We start from the raw sequence: 22,794 nt of genomic DNA, 5'->3' as shown, positions 1-22,794 counted from the left end.
ATCTAAAATACATTTAGACTAGTGAAACTCATTGTACTTGTACAAAGATGAAACTTTATGAATTTATTTTGTGGCAGTCGTTGGGTGAAAACTGAAACTTACATAGGAGACTAAAATGTCTTTTAGGATATACAATTTTTTTGGAGTAAACTTGAAGGACTCGTTAGCATTTACCAAAACAAATCTAAAATGACCGCTGATAAGGACTGCACTCAAACCAGCCTTACTAAATCTAGAACCCATCGGCTGTAGGTAGGTAAATCTTCGCCTCATTATACATTTTCGTTCTCACGCAAGTAAGCGATGTTAAAACAAACATGAACAAACATGGAGACCTAGGAACGAAAACACCAGATGTGAAAGGTCGTAAGTAAAAATTCATTTTTACCCATCTGCAAGTGATTTCTCATCATTTTTTTTCTTGAGGAATACCAAGATAAAATTCCAACATGAATGTTTCTTGGGGTGATTACCATTAGAAACCATTCTGTCAAAAAATACAGCAAGAGAAAGGGCAACCTCGTGTAAAACGCCCGTAGGCCGGCCGCGCGAGGGTTCCGGAAGCTGAGCCACGTGGCCTTTTACTTTCAGGCTCTATTGTAATAGACCTTTATCATGCTGCCACCATTTCAGTCATGTTCCCTGTATCAATAACAGTACTGGATGATAATGTCTTTTGTGAAACAAGGAACCAGACGTTTTTCCTTCCAGCCTCGCTTTGGTTACGTTGATTTGAATGGGAAAAAAATAAAGATGGCCGCAACATGATAATGGTCTATAATCATCCAAGTAACGCTGCACACGTCATCTATAAGCATGTCCCATTCATTTCAATGAAAAATATATTTTTGGTCAAGTGTAATATAGACAATATAGACAATGGGCTTCTTACTGTATGTGAGTGCAAAAAAACTCATTGCATTCATACATGTGTATACATCTACTTTTAATCATGACTGTATCTGTCTTGGTCAAGCAGTAATATTTCGAGGAATATATGTGACGATTTCTTGCAAAACGAGGCAGAGGTCAAAATGAGGGTTTGCGGGTATTATAATAAAGATTAAAATTCTCCTTGCAATACTCGATCGGACTTCCGTTGACAAGTTATGGTTGTCTGAAGTTCGCTTTTATCGACATCTCATTGTGGTAGCCTAGTGTTGATATATATGTGTGGGGCGTTGGAACTGTTCGTAGTGGAGAAAAATGCAAATAAAATGAATAGAGTGATTTTTTTTCTGATTTCTGATTATTGATATTTGTAATCTTTGATATGTCTAGTACACATATTTTAAAGAAATGGTCTGAAAACCATAGGATAAAAGTGGTTTTGGAAAGATTTCCATATACGAAGTTCACTCAACACCCTGTGTACAAACCCTATGAGATTGGACTGAAAAATTCTAAGTGTTTTCTAAGAAAATGCTTGTATTTTCTCACTGCTCAAATTGACTTTGATGACATGAAATTGCTATCTGGGGGCTTGTTAGTCAATACAGAGGAAAATTAGTGAACTTCGTATATGGAAATCTTTCCGTGGTTACCATTTTCACAAATACAAAACTCAAAATTTTAGAGGCCTTTTTCTCATTATTTTACTTTTTTGAAATGTCGATAAATGCAAATTTTAAACAGCCATAACTCTTCAACGGAATGTCTGATTAAAGTGTAACAAACAGTATTGCAAGGAGGATTTTATTGTTTTTCCCAATACCCACAAATCCTCATTTCGACCTCATCTTGTTTCATTTTGCTGGAACGCCTCACACATGCCTTGATATTCCCTCATTTGCAGTTCCATGGAAGTAGACACATTACATAACTCATTTTGTTCATTAAATGCATTGTATGTGACCTGTCCCCACAAAAGGAGCATAAAAAAGTCAAAAATTGTCATTTTTAAAGGGAATATACATCATTTGCTTTTGCTGTAATTTTCAGAAATGGATGGAATGGAGGGTTGGAAATATATAGCAAATATAGTTACACTGACTTTTTTTGAGGTTTTGGGTTCGAAAATGCTATAATAACCAAGAAAAACAATCATTTTCCTGTAGTCTGGTTCCCTGACTCTATTTAAGAAGAAACAGAGCAGTTTACATATATTGGGGAATTGTAAGGTCAGGGAACCAGTCTAGCTGGCTTGTACCCGTTCATAGGTGTGTAATCGATAGCAAACAAGTGCGGTGGTCAACTGGGGCCAGTATTTGAAAAAAAAACACATTTTTTTCCAACGCTGATCGGCCGATCAGCATTGGAAATTGATACAAAAATACCACTTTTCTTGAAAATGACAGTATACCAGGTGCCATGATTTTACAGGATGCTTTACACTGTCCAGCAAGGTATTTCAAAATGATTTGGTAGTTTTTTCTTTGATGTTTGCAAATGTTGTATTTTCCCTTTAAGGGCGGTTGATTTTTTTTGTTTCCAGGTGAACCTAAATTTTACCAATTGTTTTTGTTCCGTCGAACATCTTCTCAACCTGTTTTCAGTTCACCATTTGTCCACTGCAATTCGCTCTTTTCACACTCGTTCATTGGGCAAGCAGAGTCTCAATCTGGCAACTTTACACGATAAAAATAGCCGGTTCAGTGATCTGAACCCCGACACGGGAATCACTGAACCGGCTGTATCTATTGTGTAAAGTTGCCAGATCGAGGCTCTGCATGCCCACGGCGGAAGTGCGAAAAGAGAGAATGGCACAGTGGGATTTTTAAATACTATTTTCTCAAAAACGTTCTACAAATTAAGTTTAGTTTGGCAGTCTATATTTCTGTTACTGAACTCAGTACTCTGACTTTGTACTGAACTTTTTGATGACAGGTCAAATATTTATCGAGTTGTCTATAGATCAGATTATATAACACCCAAGTAAATCCTTGTCATTTAATTGGAGGATTGTAGGTCACACGGCATTCATTAATCGAACTATTGCATGGCCTATGTCATAACCGTGCATGTTTGGTTCCATTCACCGTGCATTTTCGTCCCATCCCTTTCGATCTATTGCACGATGTGCACACGATAAAACGCGCAGCGGAAAGCGTTACATGATCTTTGTGCTATTTAGACCATATGCAATATAGCAGTATAGTACAAAACTTGCCTTTGAAGTTGATGCAGTTGCCTTGATGATTTTGTCCTTCAATCGAATGACAAAGATGTACTTGGATGTTATATGAAACAAATAATATTTTCTTTCGATGAAAGATGGAATGTTCCATTCAACTCGGCTTCGCCTCGTTGAACGGAACATTACATTTTTCAACTCATGAAAACATTCTCACCATTGCACTCATAAACATTCATTATTTGCATAATAAAAGATGACATGTGCCTTTCAATTTCGCATAACTTTAGTTTGGCAGTGCTGAAGGGAGTGGACTTAAAGCAACGGAAGAAACTGAAATGTTTAGTGGCATGTTTGACAGCACCTCAGCGCCATCCTCAGAGACAGTAAAGCCTACCATGACATCTACTGGGGAGGGAATTAATCCAAATTCAGTGTCTCCAGATTTCATCCATGGAATGGGATCGACTACAGAAGCACCCACTGAAATGAGAACGGCCTCGGTGTCACCCTCTGGAATTACAAAGGCAGCAAGTGATTCCCCCTCTGAAATGGGAAGGACCACCAAAACCCCCGCTGAAATGAGAACACCTTCCAGTTCTCCCTCTGGAATGGAAACAGCTTCTAAAGCATCCTTGGAAGCATCTTCCAAGACTCCCGATGACATGGGAGTTTCTTCTAAGGTGACCTCTGGAATGGAAACAGCTTCCAAATCATCCCCTGTCGCGGCAACAACTTCTGAGACGCTTGTGGAGAAACCAGCCACGAAGAAACCTGTCACACTTCCAAGACCTGAGCCAGAGTCTAACACGAGCCCAATCACCCCTTCTGTAACGGACTCAGTCGCGTCAGCGTCACCAACAATGCAGCCAGCCACACTGCCAACAATGGCTCCTACGGAGTCGCCAACGACACAGTCACCATCAAGAGGACCGATGGTGACAGTCCAAGACGTCTTATCTCCAGGAATGGTGTCTGATGTAAGTACACGGTTGATAAAACACCGGCTGACTGGTCTTAAACACTTTTCTAGTGTCACATGAAATTTGGACTGCTATGAAATCTGGTACCTTTTTACCCTTTTATTAGTTGAATGTTCACAATCCTCGGTTAGGCATGCGCAATGTTACCAATGAGTCTGTATTTCATAGTCCTCTAAGATTTATGCATACTACACCGGCACAGCTGCATTCTGCACCACATCACACAGTACATGCAATGCGCACGCCAATCTCCATACAAGGAGTTGTTTACAACTACTAGTGAGAGGCACATACCATAACAAAGCTAGAGGGGTGTTTCAAAAAAATGAAGTAAACTTGTTGATCAAAATCGTTTGTTTTGACTTGTTTTGACTGTTTGACTGAAAAAAGTATTTATGAATGGGAATAAATATATGCTTGGCAAGTATTAAACACCATGTTTAAGACCGGTTTGGAGTCTGGACGCTGATGATGACCTGAGCCAAATATCTGCATCCAGACTCCAACCAGTCTTAAACACAGGGTTTAAAACCGGCCAAGCACACATTATTACCTTATTATCCAACTGAAAAAGTCAACCTTTTAACCTTTTGTCTTTTTCTTCAACCTTCTATTTGATCTTGCAGGGCCAGGACAGAATGACAGTCACCCCTACAACACCACTTGTCAGGGTTATGTCCGAAACTCCCGTACCAACCGAGAAAGACATGTCCACCCCAGCAGGCAAGGCCACGCCCGCCCCTGACAAGGCCACGCCCGCCCCTGACAAGGCCACGCCCGCTCCAGTGGACAAAGTGGCCACCACAGTAACCATTGCCACAGTTGCTCCGGTAACGTTAGCCACGCCCACCCCGATCGTCAAAGTCATCAGCGGGTCGCCGGGAGTACCGGGCGTTGCGGGGGAACCCGGCCCCAAGGGTGACCCAGGGGTGGATGGGAATGATGGCCTCCCAGGGGAAGATGGGGGTCAGGGGCCCGCTGGGGTAGCAGGTAAGAAGGCTAGACTTAATTCAACTTGCTCATCGTTTACAAATGTTTTTGCTGCTAAATAAACCTCAAACCTCCCAGATGTTTCAAAATCTGAAATGAATTTTTGGAATTTTTTTTGCAAGATTCTGAATGGTAAATTGTACTATGTGTAAAAAAAAAAAAAAAATCCTACTTTTGATCCTAAATAACTCTGTTGTTTACTGATGGAATTAAACCATAATTTTGGATCATTTAAACAAGGCATGGCAAATTTTAAGGAGGAAGTTTCATGAGCTTTGTGCAAGAGGGTGAGATTTAAATGCCATACGAAAAAATACTCACTTTCAGAATCTGCAACTTAAGACTTGGCGTCCTTCAATGTCGATACAGAGCTGGAGATGGTGGCGGAAGGCTCATGCTGCAGCCGAAAGCTTCTGAAGGAATGCAGGATCACCCCCATTTGTAATTGCATGCTTCCTTGATCGTTTGGTGCAACACATGATCGAGGTGTGCAATGGCATCAGGGGTGATCCTGCTTTCCTTTAGAAGCTTTTGGCCGCAGCACATGCCCTTTCTGCCGAAATTCTGAAATTGAGTAATTTATTTGTATGGCATTTTACTCTCACCCTCTTGCACAAAGCTGATGAAACCCGCTCAATAAAATGTCATGCCTTGTTTAAATGATCTGAAATTTTGGTTTAATTCCATTGGTTAGGAACAGAGTTATGTAGGATCAAAAATAGGACGTGTTTTCTGTTGTTACACGTAGTACAGCCCCAATACCTTGATAAGTAAAGCAACAACTTTTTTATCAGGTGATGTGAAGTGGGTGATATAAAATGTGTACTGAAGACTAAAAAAACTGAATCTGACCTTAACAACACAACATGCTTCTGTGTGTTAGTGATTGTGAATTAACCTTCGGTTTGTACTTATTTAGTTTGACAAAAGCTTTGCTCCAAAATTCCCAACTGTTTGTGATTCCAGCTGAAAGCAACATGTATACTTAGCTTTGTTTCCCACTCCGTAAATTAGTCTCCCAGAATAACTGCTATAGGGCGAGTCAAAAAAAGCGGAACCCAAACCCCATATAGTATATTTCATATTTAAAAAAATATGTAGCACCAAAAGTAATAATAACTGGAAAGCCAATTTCATAAGCTACTTTTAGATGAAAAAATTACTGAAATTGGTCAATCCGTTCAAAGAATATCACCATTTAAACACAATGACCCTAAAACCTGTCTCGTCCAAAAAATGTGATTTTTATCAATCGTCGTCACAATTGTCTTCAAACATCACCAGCGATGAAATCTTTGTTTAAACGTTAACAATGTGCAACAAAGTCCTTTTGAAGGCCCGTCTTTTCAAAAAGTAGATTTTATTAATCATATTGTTTGCCTAACCAGGGTTGTCAATCAAAATATTGTGTTCTACAGTCGGTGACAGTTGTTGAAACAAGTATTCTGTGTCATTTTCTTTGTTGTTCCAAACAGTCAAAACACACAATAAATTGTTTTTTTGGACGAGACAGGTTTTAGGGTCATTGCGTTTAAATGGTGATATTCTTTGAACGGATTGAGCAATTTCAGTAATTTTTTCATCTTTTGAAATTGGCTATCCAGTCATTATTATTTTTGGTGCTACATATTTTTTTAAATATTGAATATATTGTTTGGGGTTTGGGTTCCGCTTTTTTTGACTCACCCTGTATTTTCCCTCCCGTAGTCATTGTCTGTAATTGAATGTACATGTAAGAGCTGTCAAACAATCCAAGAAGTGTCATCATTTTTACAATTCATATGTCGAAGCATAGAGCAAGAACCTTGCTCTAAGTAAGTTTTGAGTATGAACTGTTGGTTATTAGCTAAACAAGCTCAACAAGCATATCTTGCACCTGAAAAAAAAGCAAAAAAAAAAAAATTGGTCTTGGACATCATACTGTATATCATCATGAAAACTGCCAAATCCTTACTCCCAACTGCACATTACTGTACACTCATCTAAGGGTAACCAGCTGTGGTATAGGTTTGTTCCAAAATAGTCAACGTGCCTAGAAATTGACCAACTGTAGTTGACGAGATAAGAAAAATGTGTCTAACTATGCAGCGATGTTTATGAGGCCTTCTGGCAAAAATGAGACGGAACTGGGCACAGGCCCTAGTGGAGAAAGATGGAGAGAAAAAAAATGGTGTTTTTCCCCCGATTTTCAGATATTTTGATATTTACAGTCTTTGATATGTCCACTGCACATATTTTAAAGAAATAGTATAAAAATACTGGAATATAAATGATTTTAAGGGGAAAAAAGGCATCTTTCATATTCATGATTACAAAACAGTGAAAACACGACAGACCTTTTTCTCAGTATTTTACTTTTTGACATGTCGACAAACGTAAACTTGAAATATCCATAACTTGTCGACGGAATTTCTGATTGGAGTACAGCAGACAGTATTGTAAGCAGAACTGTATTCTCTTTCCTAATACCCACATAGTCTCATTTTGAACCCTGCACAGTTGTGTCTCAATTTGCCAGACCGCCGCACATTTTTTGGATTTGGCTTTTTGCAAAACTTGCCTCATTGTTTCCGTCCCCTAGTCCCCCCTGCTTATTAGTCTCTGCATGGCTCTGTTCGTTTGTTTTGTCTCCCAAGGTGACAAAGGAGAGAAGGGAATGAAGGGTGAAGCAGGTAAAGCAGGACCCAAAGGTGAGTAGCAATCAACTAACAAACCTCCTACGGGTGTAGGCCAGTAAATAGGACCAAAGTTGCCTACGCCGGCCAAACCACGATTTGCATGCCCTCAAATTCTCCGGTGTTTGAGAATTTTGAGGGCCATGAATTTGAGGGTTTTTTTTGTTTTTTGTTTAAAAGGTGGAAGCCGTGCAAAGGACTGCGAGCTCATATTTCTGTGAAATTCGAATGAAATTAGGCCCTAAAGTGGCTCTAGTATACAATCGAGTGTAGGCATCCTTTTTCAAAATGGCGATAAGCTTCACGCCTACTTTTAGGGGTGATCATCTTTGGATGGAATTTTCTCCCAAAAGTCATTTGTTTACCCCCAAAAATTGAACAGAAAATTAAAGAAAATGAAATAAGCTTTAATCTGATGCATGTCTCAAACACCTTGGAGAGTTGTGAGTATTTTTTTATAATTTTGGAAGTGCGCGTAATTATCACTGAGCTTTATGGCAGTCTATTTACTGGTCTGCAACTCGACAGTTTAAGGTAGCCATGTTGTCTTGTAACCAATCCCCAACTGCATGCTCTGCTGTAGGAATTGTCCTAGCAGACTAGTTGCATGATTTCGTAAGTGATGGCATTTTTTTTTATTGGGGGGGGGGGCATCTTTGAAGTTAAAACACTATCAAATGAATGCATTTGCTATTAATAATTATTATCTGAGTCTATCCTTTGTGAAATGTTCTACATTAAATGTAAAAGGTAGGGGTATAACAACAGATTTTTGTTGTGAAAAATGGTGGACTGAATCCATTTTAAAAAACAATCCTCATATACTACTCAACTTCATACAGACAGGAATGTCACCTAAAATTGTTGGACTTTCCAAAAGACTTGTATGACGTACATGTATATTAAATATATTACAGATGAAAGAAACACTCGATCATAAATTTGAAATTGTGTTTTGAAGTAGTGTCTTCAATATTAGGTTTTTGCCCTTCACCGACGTATAAACGCTGTATACTCAGTGTTGCCCCCCGAGTGAAAGTGAGAAAAAAATCACTCGGGTGGGACTCGAACCCACAACCTCCTGCTTTCTAGTGCAGACGTCTTACCACTCAAACAACCGAGCTTATGGGATCAGTTGGCCGGTTCGAATCTCATGTAGCAGCAGGTACTGCCATGAAACTATTCACTAAATGGAAATAATGTCTTATTTGGGATATAGTTTATATTTAGCCTTTTTTTATATTAATAACTAAGTATTAAATTAATGTAATATCACATTTCTTAGCCATAAAAGAGAAGTGACAAATATATTGACCTTAACTACATGTAGAAAGACAGAAAATATTGCTACTTATAAGCATGTGACGTTGCACAGAACTTATGGCACGCATGTACGTCCACACCGATGATCAAATCAACAGATGTCTCCTAATTAAATCAGTCCTGGGATTAGTCACTGATCATCCTCATAAAACCCATGGTCATTAGGTGTCTAGTCTAGTGGGAGGTCTGACCTTATATAATCAGTCCGCTGGATCACCTGTTCCTTGTCTTTTTGATGATGATGATGAGGAGGATTTGTGTAGCGCCAGTGTCCATACTGCTTATGATTTTTCATCAGCAAGGTCAACTGTAGATCGGCTGTAGGTCAGCTTTAGTTTGGCTGTAGGTTAGCTGTAGTTTGGCTGTAGGTCAGCTGTAGTTCAGCTGTACATTGATTTTCTACCTGGGTAGAGCCTTTGAATCCTCATCCCAACCAGAGTTGAGGCCTTTTCACACTATGTACATCCGATCCGTGTCTAAATCTTCACGGTTCTGATCCGTGTCTAAATCTTCACGGTTCCGATCCATGTTGACTTCTTGAAATTTCAACACGGTTCAATTCCGCTCCGTTTTCACACTACTCAATGCAACACCAGCATATTGTGCTACACGTGTAATGTTTCAATCCGTGTATTGTGTGATCGTTTCACACTACACTCATGTCCGGCCGTCTTACACTGCACTGCACAGCCAACTTCTGAGAGTCGGCAGCCATCATTTTTTGCAAAAACTCTGCTGTTTTTAGTTGTTCCCTCAAGCTGCATTTGGACGGAGCTATCAGCCCAAATACCTAACATAGCCTTCACCTCCTCCTCACTCCATGTTGGTATTTTGTCCGATTTAGGGCCCATTTTCTGAGAGGATACAATGTTCTGTTGCAGCACGATCAAAATCCAGATTAATAATTGTTCATAAACACAGCAAAAAAAAAGAAAAAAGTCCGTACTCATTGGAGGAGCCATAGTTTTGAATCTTATCATCTCACAATGACATCATTTATATGGACCTTTAGGAAATGTTAGCTACTTTTGATACCCCGTTTGCTACCAAAGACTGTGAATCTGAAATCGTCCAACATTGACAACAGTTTATGAAACATCATGCAGTTGGAAAAGTTGCAAATTTAAAAGATTATGTGAGTGGAAATGCGGCGTGACAATTTTACACTGCCCGAAACAAATGCTAGGGACTATCAATCACACAGTGCTTGAATGCATGGGAGCATGCGGGCTATTCGAGTGACCCACACTTTGTTCGGGCACTGTGCAGTTGATAGGAGCACATTACGAGCATGTGTGGTTATGCTTTGCGATTTCCCCTCGCGTAATCTGCTTAATTTTTCAAAAACCATTGTCAATCTTGGACGATTTACTGTCTTTGGTTGAAAAGGGGTATCAAACTGTAGCTAACAAAATTCTCCCAAGGTCTGTATTAAATTACATCATCATACGACGATCAGATTCAAAATTATGACCCCTCCAGTGAGTGTGGACTTTCCTTTTTTGCGGTTGTTTATTTTCCAACCCTGCAAATCTTGGCTGTGGGTTACCGAATTCAGAGCTCAAATACTACCTTGCAATCTTGAACTTCAAATTTACTGGTCGAAAAATAGGGTATGAGAATATTGGAAAAGGCACCATTAAATCGAGCCCCAATTTGAAAAAGAAATTGCAGAGGTATAGCCTGGCCGGCTGAGCTTGCCAGATGATCCCTTGAAGCAACTCACCATTTCCGTCGTCTTGTGTCAATGTTGGCATGTTTGCTTTTAGTTTTCAAACTTGGAAACTAATAACTAGGTAACATATAATTTGCTTGTGATTCATGTAGTTATTTTAGGTGTAGTAAATGACTGCCACAAATAGGATCCCAACTCATCAACTGCAGTATTAAACATTTATGTGCCTGTGGATAGTCTGTGTGTGTGTCTGCTAGATACATGTATGTTAAGGATTAACATTTTTAATTTTGTTTCCTCAGGTTTAGTCTTTAGCAAGTCAAAACATTGATTTTTTGTACTTCATGTTTGTGAGGCGTTTTGACAAACTGATACAGAACTGGGCAGACGTCGAAATGAGGGTTTGTAGGTACATGTATTAGGAAAGAGAATAAAATTCTCCTCACAATACTGTTTGTTGCACTTTAATCAGACTTTCCATTGACAAGTTGTGGGTATTTAAAGTTTGCATTTAATATCGACATGTCAAAAGTGAAATACTGAGAAAAAGACCTTCAAAGTTTTGACTGTTTTGCAGTCGTGAATGTGAAAGATGCCTAATGTTTTTCTTAAAAACACTTTTATTCCACAGTTGTTATGCTGTGTGGTAGACTTATCAAAGATTACAAATATCGATCAATCTGAAGAAAAAAAAATCACCTCCAGTTGGTTTTCTACATTTTTCTCCACTACAGCCTATGCCCAGTTCCGTCTCATTTTTGCCAGAATGCATCACATTTTTAAAATTTCTGCACCTTGCTATGAGACTTAAATAATGTGTTTTTGAAAAAAGAATGGAAAAAACATTTGTATGACGAAGCTTGTGTATGATATACGGAAAATGAGTAAATACATGTACATATGTAACATATCATTTGTTGAAATGCCTGTGACCAACTCACTAAAACCTACACCCACATGTACATTCATTGTAAACAACCCTTCCCTTTTAGGTATATTTGTCCTTTAAAAAAAGCAAATAGAATTGAGTTCTTCAAGTGGTTAATAAGTCTGTACCCTTATTGTTTTTACACCAAGCAATTTTTGTTTCAATTCAGTTGTTTGTTTTTGATTGCAAGACGTGACACGCAGACAAGTTCATTACACATCGTTTCCCCTCGTCTTCCCTCATGCCCGTCAGCTTCGAAGACTGAATCACTCTCCAAAAAAAGGAAAGAAAATTAAAATCTTCCTTTCCCGATGCACATATTTATACAGCTGATGTCGGAAGGAAGAACCTTGTTAAATCAAACGATTCTCACTGATGACAGAGCGTCGCCGGGATTCCCTCTTCCACTTTGTTTAAAAATAAAGCAAGAAGTTTCCTGACCAGCCGCCAAATCAACATGGGAAAAGTCTATAAAAAGCTGTCATCTTGTTGAACGCTCTTCCTGCTTACTTGGGAGAGCTGACAGATGTCATCTCTTGAATTGTTTTTTTTTTCTTTTTTTAATTTCATTAATCTATCCTGTAAAGCCAAAGGAAATTATGATAATGCCCCGATAAGATTTATGCCCCAGGCATTGATTTTTGGAAATAGGAAGTTTCCCTGTCTTTCGCCATTAGAGACAATTTTCTAGCCAGCAATATTGTTTGGATTTTTTTTTCTTCAAATGAATCACAAAGGGAAATTGACTAGGTGCATTATAATAGTTTTCAAAGTTGAACAAAGAAATTGACTGGATCAGGGTTTGAACCTGCGACCTCCGGATTGCTGTTCCGGTACTCTATCAACTGAGCTATCCAGCCCTACGTTGGCGGTTCCCCAATTTGTCAATATCTTTGTTCAAGGGGCACTAGTTGGCGGTCTTAAGTCCCAACCCCTCTCAAGTCAATTTCTTTGTTTAACTTTAAAAATGATATTTTCGTCGCGTCAGTACAACAATGTCGTAACTCCATTCTGCAACAAAGTCGTATATTGCGCGAATATGCTCCGTGCAACAAGGTCGTATTTCGACGTCCTTTGACTTTGTGTGTACATCCAGGTTTTTTTCATGTGAGATACAACCTTTTGACATTCTGAAACTCACGTTTCACGTACGGGCCATTTTAGGAGATACGACCTTGTTGCACGGACAAGACGTTTTATATTTTACAGATTTTTCAATACTTTTTAAATTGTGTTCTTTTGAACAAAAAACATGTCTAGAAAATATTTGAAATGACAGGCAAAGTTGTTCGGCAGGAAAAAGAAAAGATTTATTGGTCAAATGTGGAAGTTCAATTGTAATGGTTACTGTCAATTATTAATACTGAAGAGGTATTTTTAAATTGGCTCTTTCTATTTTTCATAAGATGGATTTTGCTTCGGGGTGCTGTATATGCAATATTGGGTTTTGCCCTACGCCGACATATTTTATAAACACTGTACACTCAGTGTTGCCCCAAATATTGAATCTCTCAAAACCCGATATTGAATCTCTTCTTATTTTACATTTGTAGGCGATCTTGGGGATCCAGGTTTGTCGGGACCCACCGGCCCAGAGGGGTTGCCGGGCGCGGCCGGCCCACCCGGCGATAAAGGGGTGCAAGGGGATACGGGACCAATCGGGCCTGGCGGAACGAAGGGAGTAAAGGTAGGAATGCTTCAAAGCTTACTGCACGGAGCTGCTTATCACCGAACTGGGCTAAGCACTGAAAGAATTTGACTTAGCATTAAAAGGGGCCGATTTCATGAAACTCGTCTTATCTTACGACTCATCTTAGGACTTGAGATGAGTCTCAGATCTTAAGATCGATCTTTGCTAGGACGCGTCCTAAGACCGATTTCACTAAACCCACCTTAAAGGGAATGTACAACATTTGCTTTTGCTGCAATTTACAGAAATAAATGGATTTGGAGGATTAGTATGTTATAGCATATATTGTTAAACTGACTTGCTTCACATTGTGGGTTCGGAGATGCTGGGAAATCCAAGAAAACCAACCATGTTCTTGTAGTCTGATTCCCTGACCCCACTTAAGATGAAACGGAGCAATTTATAGGCTTTGGAGAATTGTAAGGTCAGAGAATCAGTCTAGCAGGCTTGTACCCCTTTACAGGTGTGTAGTCAATTGCAAAGAAAATGCGGAATAACTAAATGTGAAAAAATAGGAGCAGTTTTTAAAAAAAAGCCAGTTTTCTGCAACACTGGTCGGCCGACCAGCATTGGAAAAATACAAATTTTCTTGAAAACGTCAGCACACCAGGAGCCACGATTTTCCAGGATGCTTTAGACTGTCATTACCTAGCAATCCAGTCAGTTATTTTGTGAAAATTTGATCATTTTGTTTTTTGATGTTTGCAAATGTTGTATCTTCCCTTTAAGCAAGACGCATCAAAATTACCAAGTTGATGGATGGTTCATGTCCTTAAAAGAAACGTGCAAAACCAATTTCCCGCTCGCGTGCATAGAACACGAACTTTCACCTGAAAAAGTTCTCTACTCATTAATTTTCACACGCAAAGTATGTCTACCCAAGAAAGATAAAATCATTAATACCCTAGTGACTAAAATGTTATGCTCCCAAGTTCATCACTCTATTCCAAGAACCCAAAGTAGTTTATTTCAAAAAGTCAACAAGGTTATGGCATATAATTAAATTTTGTAAATTTGTATTAAAAACTACCCACGTGTCAGAAATCATTTCAAATCTGCTTCTACAGCTTCTTTCCTCAAAACTATGACTCTAAGTAAAAATACATTGCAATGATGTCCCTAGACGATATACAAGTTAACACACTATTAATGAGATAAGACGACCCTAAGACCGATCTTAAGTTAAGACGAGTTCAGCCATGTTGCTAAGGAAGTTAGGACGGGTTGAACGTGTCTTAAGTTTGGTGAAATTTATCCTAGGATGAGTCGCGAGTTAAGATGAGTTATCCTTCCTAAGAAGTGTCTTAGCATTACGTGAAATCGGCCCCAGGCATCATGTCTTGTGATGTGTAAAGCTGTTGACTGGTTACTTAACGATTTTTTGGGTTTTTTGGGCCTAATGCATAATATTGCCAAGCTGTATTTTCTGCTAGCCAGTTCCTCATCATTTCCTTCTGCCCTTGGCAGTGGCTGAGAGTTGTTGGGTGTTGACTTTATGAGAGATGTACAGGGTGAGTCAAAAAAAGCAAAACCCAAATGTCGGGACTTCTGTTTTAGTGAATTTCTGCATGTAGCACTTTCAAAATCTAGGATATATGAAAGCCAAATTCATAAGCTTTCTGTTAGTACAAGAATCATTTAAATCACTCATGTACTTTTGAAGTTACGGAATTTTAAACACAACCACTGTTTTCAATTTCTTTCCACGTATCACAAGAAAGGTATTCATTCTTTCAGCAAAACGAAACAGTTCACACACATCCCTGTGTGATTTGTTTTTGTTTTGCTGAAAGAACACTCGACCTTCTGTTGATCCGTGGACAGAACTATAAAACGGTGGTTGTGTTTAAGATTCCGTAACTTGAAAAGTACATAAGTGATTTGAATGATTCTTGTACTAAAAGAAAGCTTATGAATTGGGCTTTCATATCCTAGATTTTGAAAGTGCTACATGCAGAACTTCACTAAAACAATCGTCCCGACATTTGGGTTTCGTTTTTTTTTACTCACCCTGTATAGAAATAAATTGATTAGTTGTGAGTGTAGAAAAGGTGTATCATTTTAAATCATACTTTGCATAAATCAAGTTACCAACATCAGTAGCACCAAACATAGTTCAAAAATCCAGGGCAAACATCTTGTAGACCACATCTGAATTTCATTAATTACAACCTCCACACATCTCTTGAAGCTGTCTGTTTACAAACTTGATGCATCCAAGCTGGGATTTTTTTATCAGACCGTAGAATTCCCCTCCCCAGATACTCATCCACTTGTGATGTCCTTACAGATTAACGTGATGCTGGCACAGAGGCTGAAAGTCCTGTTCACATAGGCCATTGTCCTACCATTACTGTACTTCTTAAGAAAATGGACATGCCCGTAAATTTTAGTGAAGGAATTTTAATAGTAAAGGAATTTGACATTGATGTGACAGCTAAGAGATTTATTATGCGAGTCCATTTCTACCCGGCGGCTTTTGTGTTAAACATCACCCTCTGCTGATTGTACTTCATGCATTCAGTTCCCACATGTAAAACAGTCATGTATTAACACTCCTTTGCAAAACATGCGTTCTTTGCCAAGTTGCCCTTTCAGTCAAAATCAATCAAGTGACTGTTTTTAACAGTTAAGAGCTCCCAGCCTACACAAAGCAGGATTGACTGGCTGTGACTGTTCATGTAACTTGATACAGCTATGCATTGGATGTAAGAGATTGATAAGCCAGCTGTGCCTAACACTTGTCTGCTTTTGTCTGTTAATGAATTGGACTAGTCACAGTGCTTGCTTGAAATGCGATCTGACTGTTGGTGACTAGCCTGTGTAAAAGGCATGCAGGGGAGAGGATTGAATTTTTTGGGCTGTCTGTGACTGTTCAGACAGCAGGAGGGTTAATGGTTTTGTTGTTTCATTTTTTTTGTCAGGGTGAGCCTGGGATTGGACTGCCTGGCCCGTCTGGTCTGTTCGTGACCCCTGACCCAGAAACAATCCGAGGACCCAAAGGAGACCAGGTTGGTTTGAGTTCCGAGGAAAAATGGTATACAAATATTGAGTGGCTCAGAGTGCAATGGGATGAATATTATCGCAAGGTAAAATCTGGACTTTTCCATTTCACGAGGCGAAGCCGAGTGAGAAGGAAAAGTCCAGATTTTGCCTTCGCCTTGTGAAATGGAAAAGTCCAGATTTTACCTTGCGATAATATTCCTCCCATTTCACAATTTAAAGCCACTCAATATTGTTTTATATAACTGGCATATAGATCCTTGTCATTTGATATATTTGAAATTTTATTTCAAAACTGGAGGAAAATGTATTTCTCTCTTCCAAACCACCCCTTCACGAAAATGTTTGAACCCAACGCTGTAGCGCTGGCTCTTTGGAACAGTACGCGCTACGCGCAACGTTGAACGCGCACACCAGCATGCATTTGCACACAAATACCGCGTCATGATCCTAACTGTTCAATAGTATTTCCCATTCCCCATGGGCGGATAGTACTTTTTGAGCCGCAGCGTGAATGGGAGCAATAACGAATGTCACGTGATGTGAGTCCCACCAATCAAATGACAAATCAAATGTTGGTCGGTTATATAAAACAATTCATTGCATACTTGCATAGACATTCACTCAAAGTTTCTGAAATTTTGTGGACTTTTATGGTACGAGGCCTCGCCTGCCTCACAGGCAGGAGACGGCTTTGCCACCTAAATGAGAAGAATCAGTCAATCAGTATTGGCAATGTAGTGTACTTGTGAACACATACATGTACATGTACAACTTGAAAAGACAATGACTCTCTGGCCATTCTCAAACTCCACATCTGAGAGAGACACTGGGTATTTTTTTTGGACTATTCATAGCTTTACATCACAGCTTATGTTTGAATCACCATTTATTGATGACAAGCAGAATGTGTTTTGGCATATATTTGTGTTTTTAATTTTTCTTTTAGGGAGAGAAAGGAGAGGCTGGACCAAAAGGAGATAAGGTAAATTAAAGAAAAGTATACAAAACTGACAACCCATTTTACAAAATATATTCAATTTTTTAGGGAGTTTTTCCCCTTGGATATTCAGATCTTGGAACTTTGGCACTTGTTACAACTTGTCAAAAAAAAAAACATGTCCTACTTTTTATCCTAGATAACTCTGTTGTTTACCAATGGAATTAAACCAAAATTTCAGATTATGTGAACAAGGCATGACAAATTTTATGGAGGAGTTTCATCAGCTTTGTGCAAGAGGGCGAGATTTAAAAGACGTACTAAAAAATTGCTCACTTTCAGAATGTCGATACAGTTCAATTACTCCATGACGAATACATAGAAACTGTGTTGCGGTGTAAGGAGTTACAGTATCGGCACTTTGGGGCGGTACAGGGGCTGATGGGTGAAGTGGTGTTGGGGCTTGAGATATTTACAAATGTATCTTCCTGCACATTTACGGTGCTTTCTTTTCGTAATTGATTTTTTTTTGTAGGGTGACCAGGGTGACATCGGCCCAGTTGGACCCGAAGGAGAAAGTGGCCCACAAGGAGACAAAGGAGAGAAGGTAGTTATAGTGTATTCTGCTTTGAGCATGAGCTGTGTGCAATTACATCAAACTTCGGAGCCTTTTTCAACTTCTGATGCTCACCCCGGGGCAAAGTCACCCCTGCTCGTTTTACACTACAGTTCTCGCCCCACCTAAAGTGTGTCGCCCTAGGGATAATATTTTCAACCCTGGTCCCAAGCAGGGTTAAAATCGCCCCAGGGAAAGACCCTTTTGGTGGTAGCACAGGGGAGTGAGAATTCCAAGCGTGAATCATGGCTTAGTCAAGTGTGAAGTGTGAATCGTGGCTTATTTTCAGCCCTGCGTCACCCTAGGGCTACCCCCGAGATTTTGTCTAGTGTGAAAAGGCCTTAAGTCAGTGCATGTCAAAGGGAACCTACGCCTAAAATTGTAAGCAGTGTGTGTGTGTTTGTGTTAAAGGAAATGCATCCAAACATCGGCACAGAAATGAAATGTTTTTTAAAATTCTGGACCCTCTTTTTCACTTAGGGTGAGGCTGGTGTTGGGTTGCCCGGACCACAAGGATCGGTGGGACCCCAAGGACCCGAAGGGCCGCAAGGTGAAACGGGACCACTCGCTGAGCTACCGGTAAGAACCCTGGATCCGTGGATGTTTGCCTACTGACAAACTCACACTTCATGCGAATTCCATTGCTAAGCAAAGTTGTTGGGGTACTTAGCCCATGTCACAACGAGACTTAATTGTATAGCAGTACATGTAGCTGCAGTCAAGTTCCTGTTCTGAACCACTGCTTAGCTAGGGAGCTCCATCTGCATCATCCAACAGTGCACCCTCCATATGCTTATATTGCCAAACAAGAATATAATTTGTGGTTTTGTTCGTTTACCTGAAATCTTTTCTTTCATGTTGAAATTCAAACAGGTCTACAAAAATGCAAGAACTTCATAATGTGACCATAGACTGTAAAGTTACTGAGAATGTTAGATAATTGGTAAAGTGTGTTCAGTAGAAGGTACAGCTCAAATTTCATGCTGTTTCCCTTTAAGAGTACTATTACTTACTGCGTTTAATCTGACATTTGCCTTCAAGAGTACTTTTACTTTTTGCGTTAAATCCGACACTGTACAAATTCATCCATTTTAATTCTGCCTTTCATGTTTCAATGTTTTTTTTCTGTGCAGGAGTTCTTTGACTTATTTGAAGGATCAGGATTTGAGGATTTCAGGGTAGGTGACATTTTTAATAACATGCATTTGTACAATGGATTCTTGCATTTACCGTTCACTGATGTGACTTTAAAAGAGCTGTTTTTCTCAGTGATGTGCAAGAGCAATAAAAAGAATAAAGTTGCATTCTTTTGGGGGCTGCTTGATCTTACAAAATATCATTAAGCACTGGGTACATACTTAGCCATAAAAAAATTAACTCTGTGTAGAGCAAACAATAATTTGTGATATTAGGGTGATGGAATTTTGTGTTTAGCTCATGACAAACTTAAGACTTAACCCACAAACTTTTCCAAAAACCTGCATCAAAAACCTGACTATAAAGTGGATCCAAAATCTTTGAGAATGTGCAAAAATTGTTTTAAGACCTGTGTTTCTACAAAATTTGTTTCATGTTCAAATTTTTCTTCAGGGGCAGCTAGGCCAGAAGGGCAAAGATGGCCAACCAGGGCCAGTGGGTCCAGAGGGTCCCATGGGGCTAACGGGCCCACAAGGCCCCCAGGGGATCCAGGGGGCTCCTGGTCCTCCAGGTATGCCAGGGGTGCCGGGCACACCAGGCCGGCCTGGGACGGTAGCCATGAACTACACTGGGCCAGATGGACCCTGCAGCTGCCGGGATGGATTGAACGGTAGCCAGGGGCCACCTGGGATACAGGTGAGCTTTTGTGAAATTTTTGTTGACAAGGATTTTGCCCCCCCCCCCAAGTAATAATTAAACAAGAAGAGGAGTGAAGATATCAGTTTTTAAATTCATGCTACTCATTGCACATCAGATTCGAACCAGCCAACCGATCCCATTAGCTCGAGTGGTAAGACATCTGCACTAGAAAGCAGGAGGTCGTGGGTTCGAGTCCCACCCGAGTGATTTTTTCCAACTTTCACTCGGGAGGTAACACACTGAGTGTACAGTGTTTATACGTCAGTGAAGGGCAAAACCTAATTTGATTTACATCACCCTGACGCAAAATTCCTTCTTATGAATAGCTACTCATTCTGTTTCCCTGTACGGATTGTGAAATAATCAAAAGAGAGGGCCGCATTCGGGCACTGTGACTGTAAACATGTTTCTGGTTAAGGACCGTTTTGGCGCTTCGGTTACACTGAAATGACATCATTGTCCCACCAAAGTTGGAGCAACACTTGTGATTGGTTCACTTACGTTTCAAGATGGCGGAAAGGTAAACAAGTTTTAGCAGATGACATTACTTTGTTAGCACAAAAGGGAGTTAAACAGTGGGTTTGTACTGTCGGTTGGGTAAAGTTGATATATAACAATTACTTTGCCTAAGGAAAAGTAACTGCCCAACTTTTGCTTGTAAATTGTGTAAAATTGACCAAAAACATTCGTCTTCCCATGTTGGTCATGATGGTCTGCTCACCGCCATGTTTGTTTACAAAATGACATCACAAATAATTTTTCTAGTGAGCTGTTTACGCGGTGCACTGGAAACATGTCTATGTCGTGGCTGTGATGTCAGAAACATGTTCCAGTTCAAGGGCCGCCAAAACGTGGCCCAGATTAGAAGAAAATGGAAGATAGCACCCCCTAGTGGCAAATACAGTCCAGTTTTGTGAACAACATTGATAACTTAATCGCAGGGGGATTCCTGCAACAAATACTCAATGTAATGAGCCTATTGTAGATAAACAGCTCAGCAACGTAGCCCAGATAATTATTAAGATAACTCCTTAGTTTTTAAGTAATAAGGTTTTTGTTCATAATTTTTATTTGGTCTTCAGGGTCCTGCTGGCCCACCTGGTACCCCAGGGAGAAATGGAACTGCAGGAACTCCTGGTGAAAATGTAAGTTATTGGTTTTTAAACATAAAGACATGTTTGACATGATCCACTCTTAATTACGTTGGCAGTATTGGAAGAAACTGTAGTTGAATGAAGTAGGCCCTATACTTTTTGTTTTAAAATTCCCATGCAATATAATTTTTCTCAGTGCACGTTTGTGTCCCATTTAACCCTATTTTCAATTTTCATTTTGCCATTTTCAAGGGTATATTTTGGTGATCTGTTTTGTTTTAATGCCAATGCAAATGTCCATATTCATGAACAAGTGTGTCATTTCAGGCAGAAACCTCAATGTTGCAGGTATTTCAGCACCAAAAGTTGCTAGAATTTAGGACATTTCGCTGTCGTAAATTTTCTTTTCTTGGGTGACACGTTGTGTCAGAACAGGGCAGTAAGCCAATGAGCAAACTTTTCTCACAAATTTGTTCAATGAGAGCATTTTGAGTTCACAATTTGAACAGAAAACCAGTAGGCAAACGCAAGATTAATTATATTCCTGCAAGTGCCAGACCCTAGTAGGGAATGCATTCATTTGTCCCTACCACTGTTTTCCCCCAACTCTTAAAGCCGGAGTCCATCATTTGCAGCTATCCAAAAAGTAACTGGCGTAATTATTGTTGAAAAACATACTGAGTTGAAAGATAGTAAGGGGACTAAACTCCCTGTGAAATTATTCTTTCTGGCAAGCTGTCATTTTGAAGAAATCAACGAAAGAAGGCCTTTCCAACGGTGCGTCTTAAGAAGCACCGTTGGAAATTTCCGTTAGTAGTTCGTTTTTTTGTTCGGCAAAGCGCGCGCAAGCGTTGACACGACGCACACGGGCGTGCGGTTGCTATAATTCGTGGGATCGGTGCGAGACATCGCGTAGCTGCAATTTGCTAGTGAGAAGTGTTTCAGACGCTGAATTCAGACCCAATTCAAAACATGATGCAGCAACTTTTGATTTGAAATCGAGATCCTAGAATGTTGTTTTTCTCGAAATATACAGCTGAAGCTGAGCTGAAACTTCATCAGGTTAGCTGTTCAGCACCCTTCTTTAGATTTTGAGCACTTTTGTTGCTTCAAACGAACAAAATGCACAAATGACAAATGATGGACTATACCTTTAACTGTTGAGGTGGTACTTGGGCACAGAACAAAACAAGAAAGATGTTGAAGCATTGGCTGTTGCATGCGATTAAATGCAATTAAATTTGATAGTGTTGAAATAAAGTCATATTTACTTCTCTTTTTTTCCCAAGGGGAAGCCTGGTGTTCCAGGTATTGAGGGGCCCGCTGGAATGCAGGTAATATTTGTGAAGGATTTTAAAGTGTACAATTTAATATCAGTTTGCTTCATGAGCAGTAAAAGTTGACTTCAAAGTTAATTATTTGACAACTTTGACAACACAGCATAGAAAGTACAGAAAAGTAGTAATGCTTTTCACTCACTGTATTGTACACAGCAATCGGTGCCTGTCATGATATGTTCCCCTTTCCTGAAATATGCCGAATATGCTGACCTCCGAAACCTCCAAAGTTCGAAATGACATCAAGATGATGCCATCAACTGATTATTAAATGATTTTTTTTTTAAATGTTTAAACTTTTATATATGTGATGCGATCAAGCTAAATGAGTCGTTTGTCGGGAACTTTCATTTGGAGATTCAGGCCGAAATAGGGCCACTTCATCGCATCACTTCATCACATCTCTTGGTGTTTCGACTTCCATAATTTTTGAACTAAAGATGGTATCAGCATGCGGTTTTCACAGCAGTAATGCTGAGATCGTGCTCTTTTCAAATCTGGTAAAAAAAAAAAAATGACCAGGGTTGACAAAAGACTCATTTAGCTTGATCGCATCACATATTTTGGCTACAAGCAAAATGTTACATTAAATGCACTTTGTACACAAAATTATCATTTACATGACTACATC

General features: G+C 39.6%; 1 protein-coding gene and 1 non-coding gene across 6 annotated transcripts in view; one reads left to right on the top strand and one right to left on the bottom strand.

The window, feature by feature from the left end:
• The window catches only part of LOC119722725 (collagen alpha-1(I) chain-like), a 56,032-nt gene that overhangs the window by 6,808 nt on the left and 26,430 nt on the right, over positions 1-22,794 (top strand). For all 5 annotated transcript variants that reach the window (XM_038192999.1, XM_038192998.1, XM_038192997.1 and 2 more), the window contains 12 exons: positions 3,364-4,053; positions 4,683-5,046; positions 7,683-7,736; positions 13,201-13,334; positions 16,262-16,348; positions 17,290-17,325; positions 17,816-17,887; positions 18,377-18,475; positions 19,030-19,074; positions 19,487-19,729; positions 20,815-20,877; positions 22,116-22,160. In XM_038192999.1, the coding sequence (XP_038048927.1) occupies positions 3,364-4,053; positions 4,683-5,046; positions 7,683-7,736; positions 13,201-13,334; positions 16,262-16,348; positions 17,290-17,325; positions 17,816-17,887; positions 18,377-18,475; positions 19,030-19,074; positions 19,487-19,729; positions 20,815-20,877; positions 22,116-22,160 (1,932 nt within the window). The remainder of the gene's footprint in view (positions 1-3,363; positions 4,054-4,682; positions 5,047-7,682; positions 7,737-13,200; positions 13,335-16,261; positions 16,349-17,289; positions 17,326-17,815; positions 17,888-18,376; positions 18,476-19,029; positions 19,075-19,486; positions 19,730-20,814; positions 20,878-22,115; positions 22,161-22,794) is intronic.
• On the bottom strand, positions 12,435-12,507 carry Trnaa-agc. The gene has a single exon. It is a non-coding gene; the product is annotated as a tRNA-Ala (tRNA).

The sequence above is a fragment of the Patiria miniata genome, unplaced genomic scaffold (assembly GCF_015706575.1).
Source record: "Patiria miniata isolate m_02_andy unplaced genomic scaffold, ASM1570657v1 HiC_scaffold_16, whole genome shotgun sequence".
NCBI classification, from domain to species: Eukaryota; Metazoa; Echinodermata; class Asteroidea; order Valvatida; family Asterinidae; genus Patiria; species Patiria miniata.
This window is presented reverse-complemented; position numbering and strand designations above follow the sequence as displayed.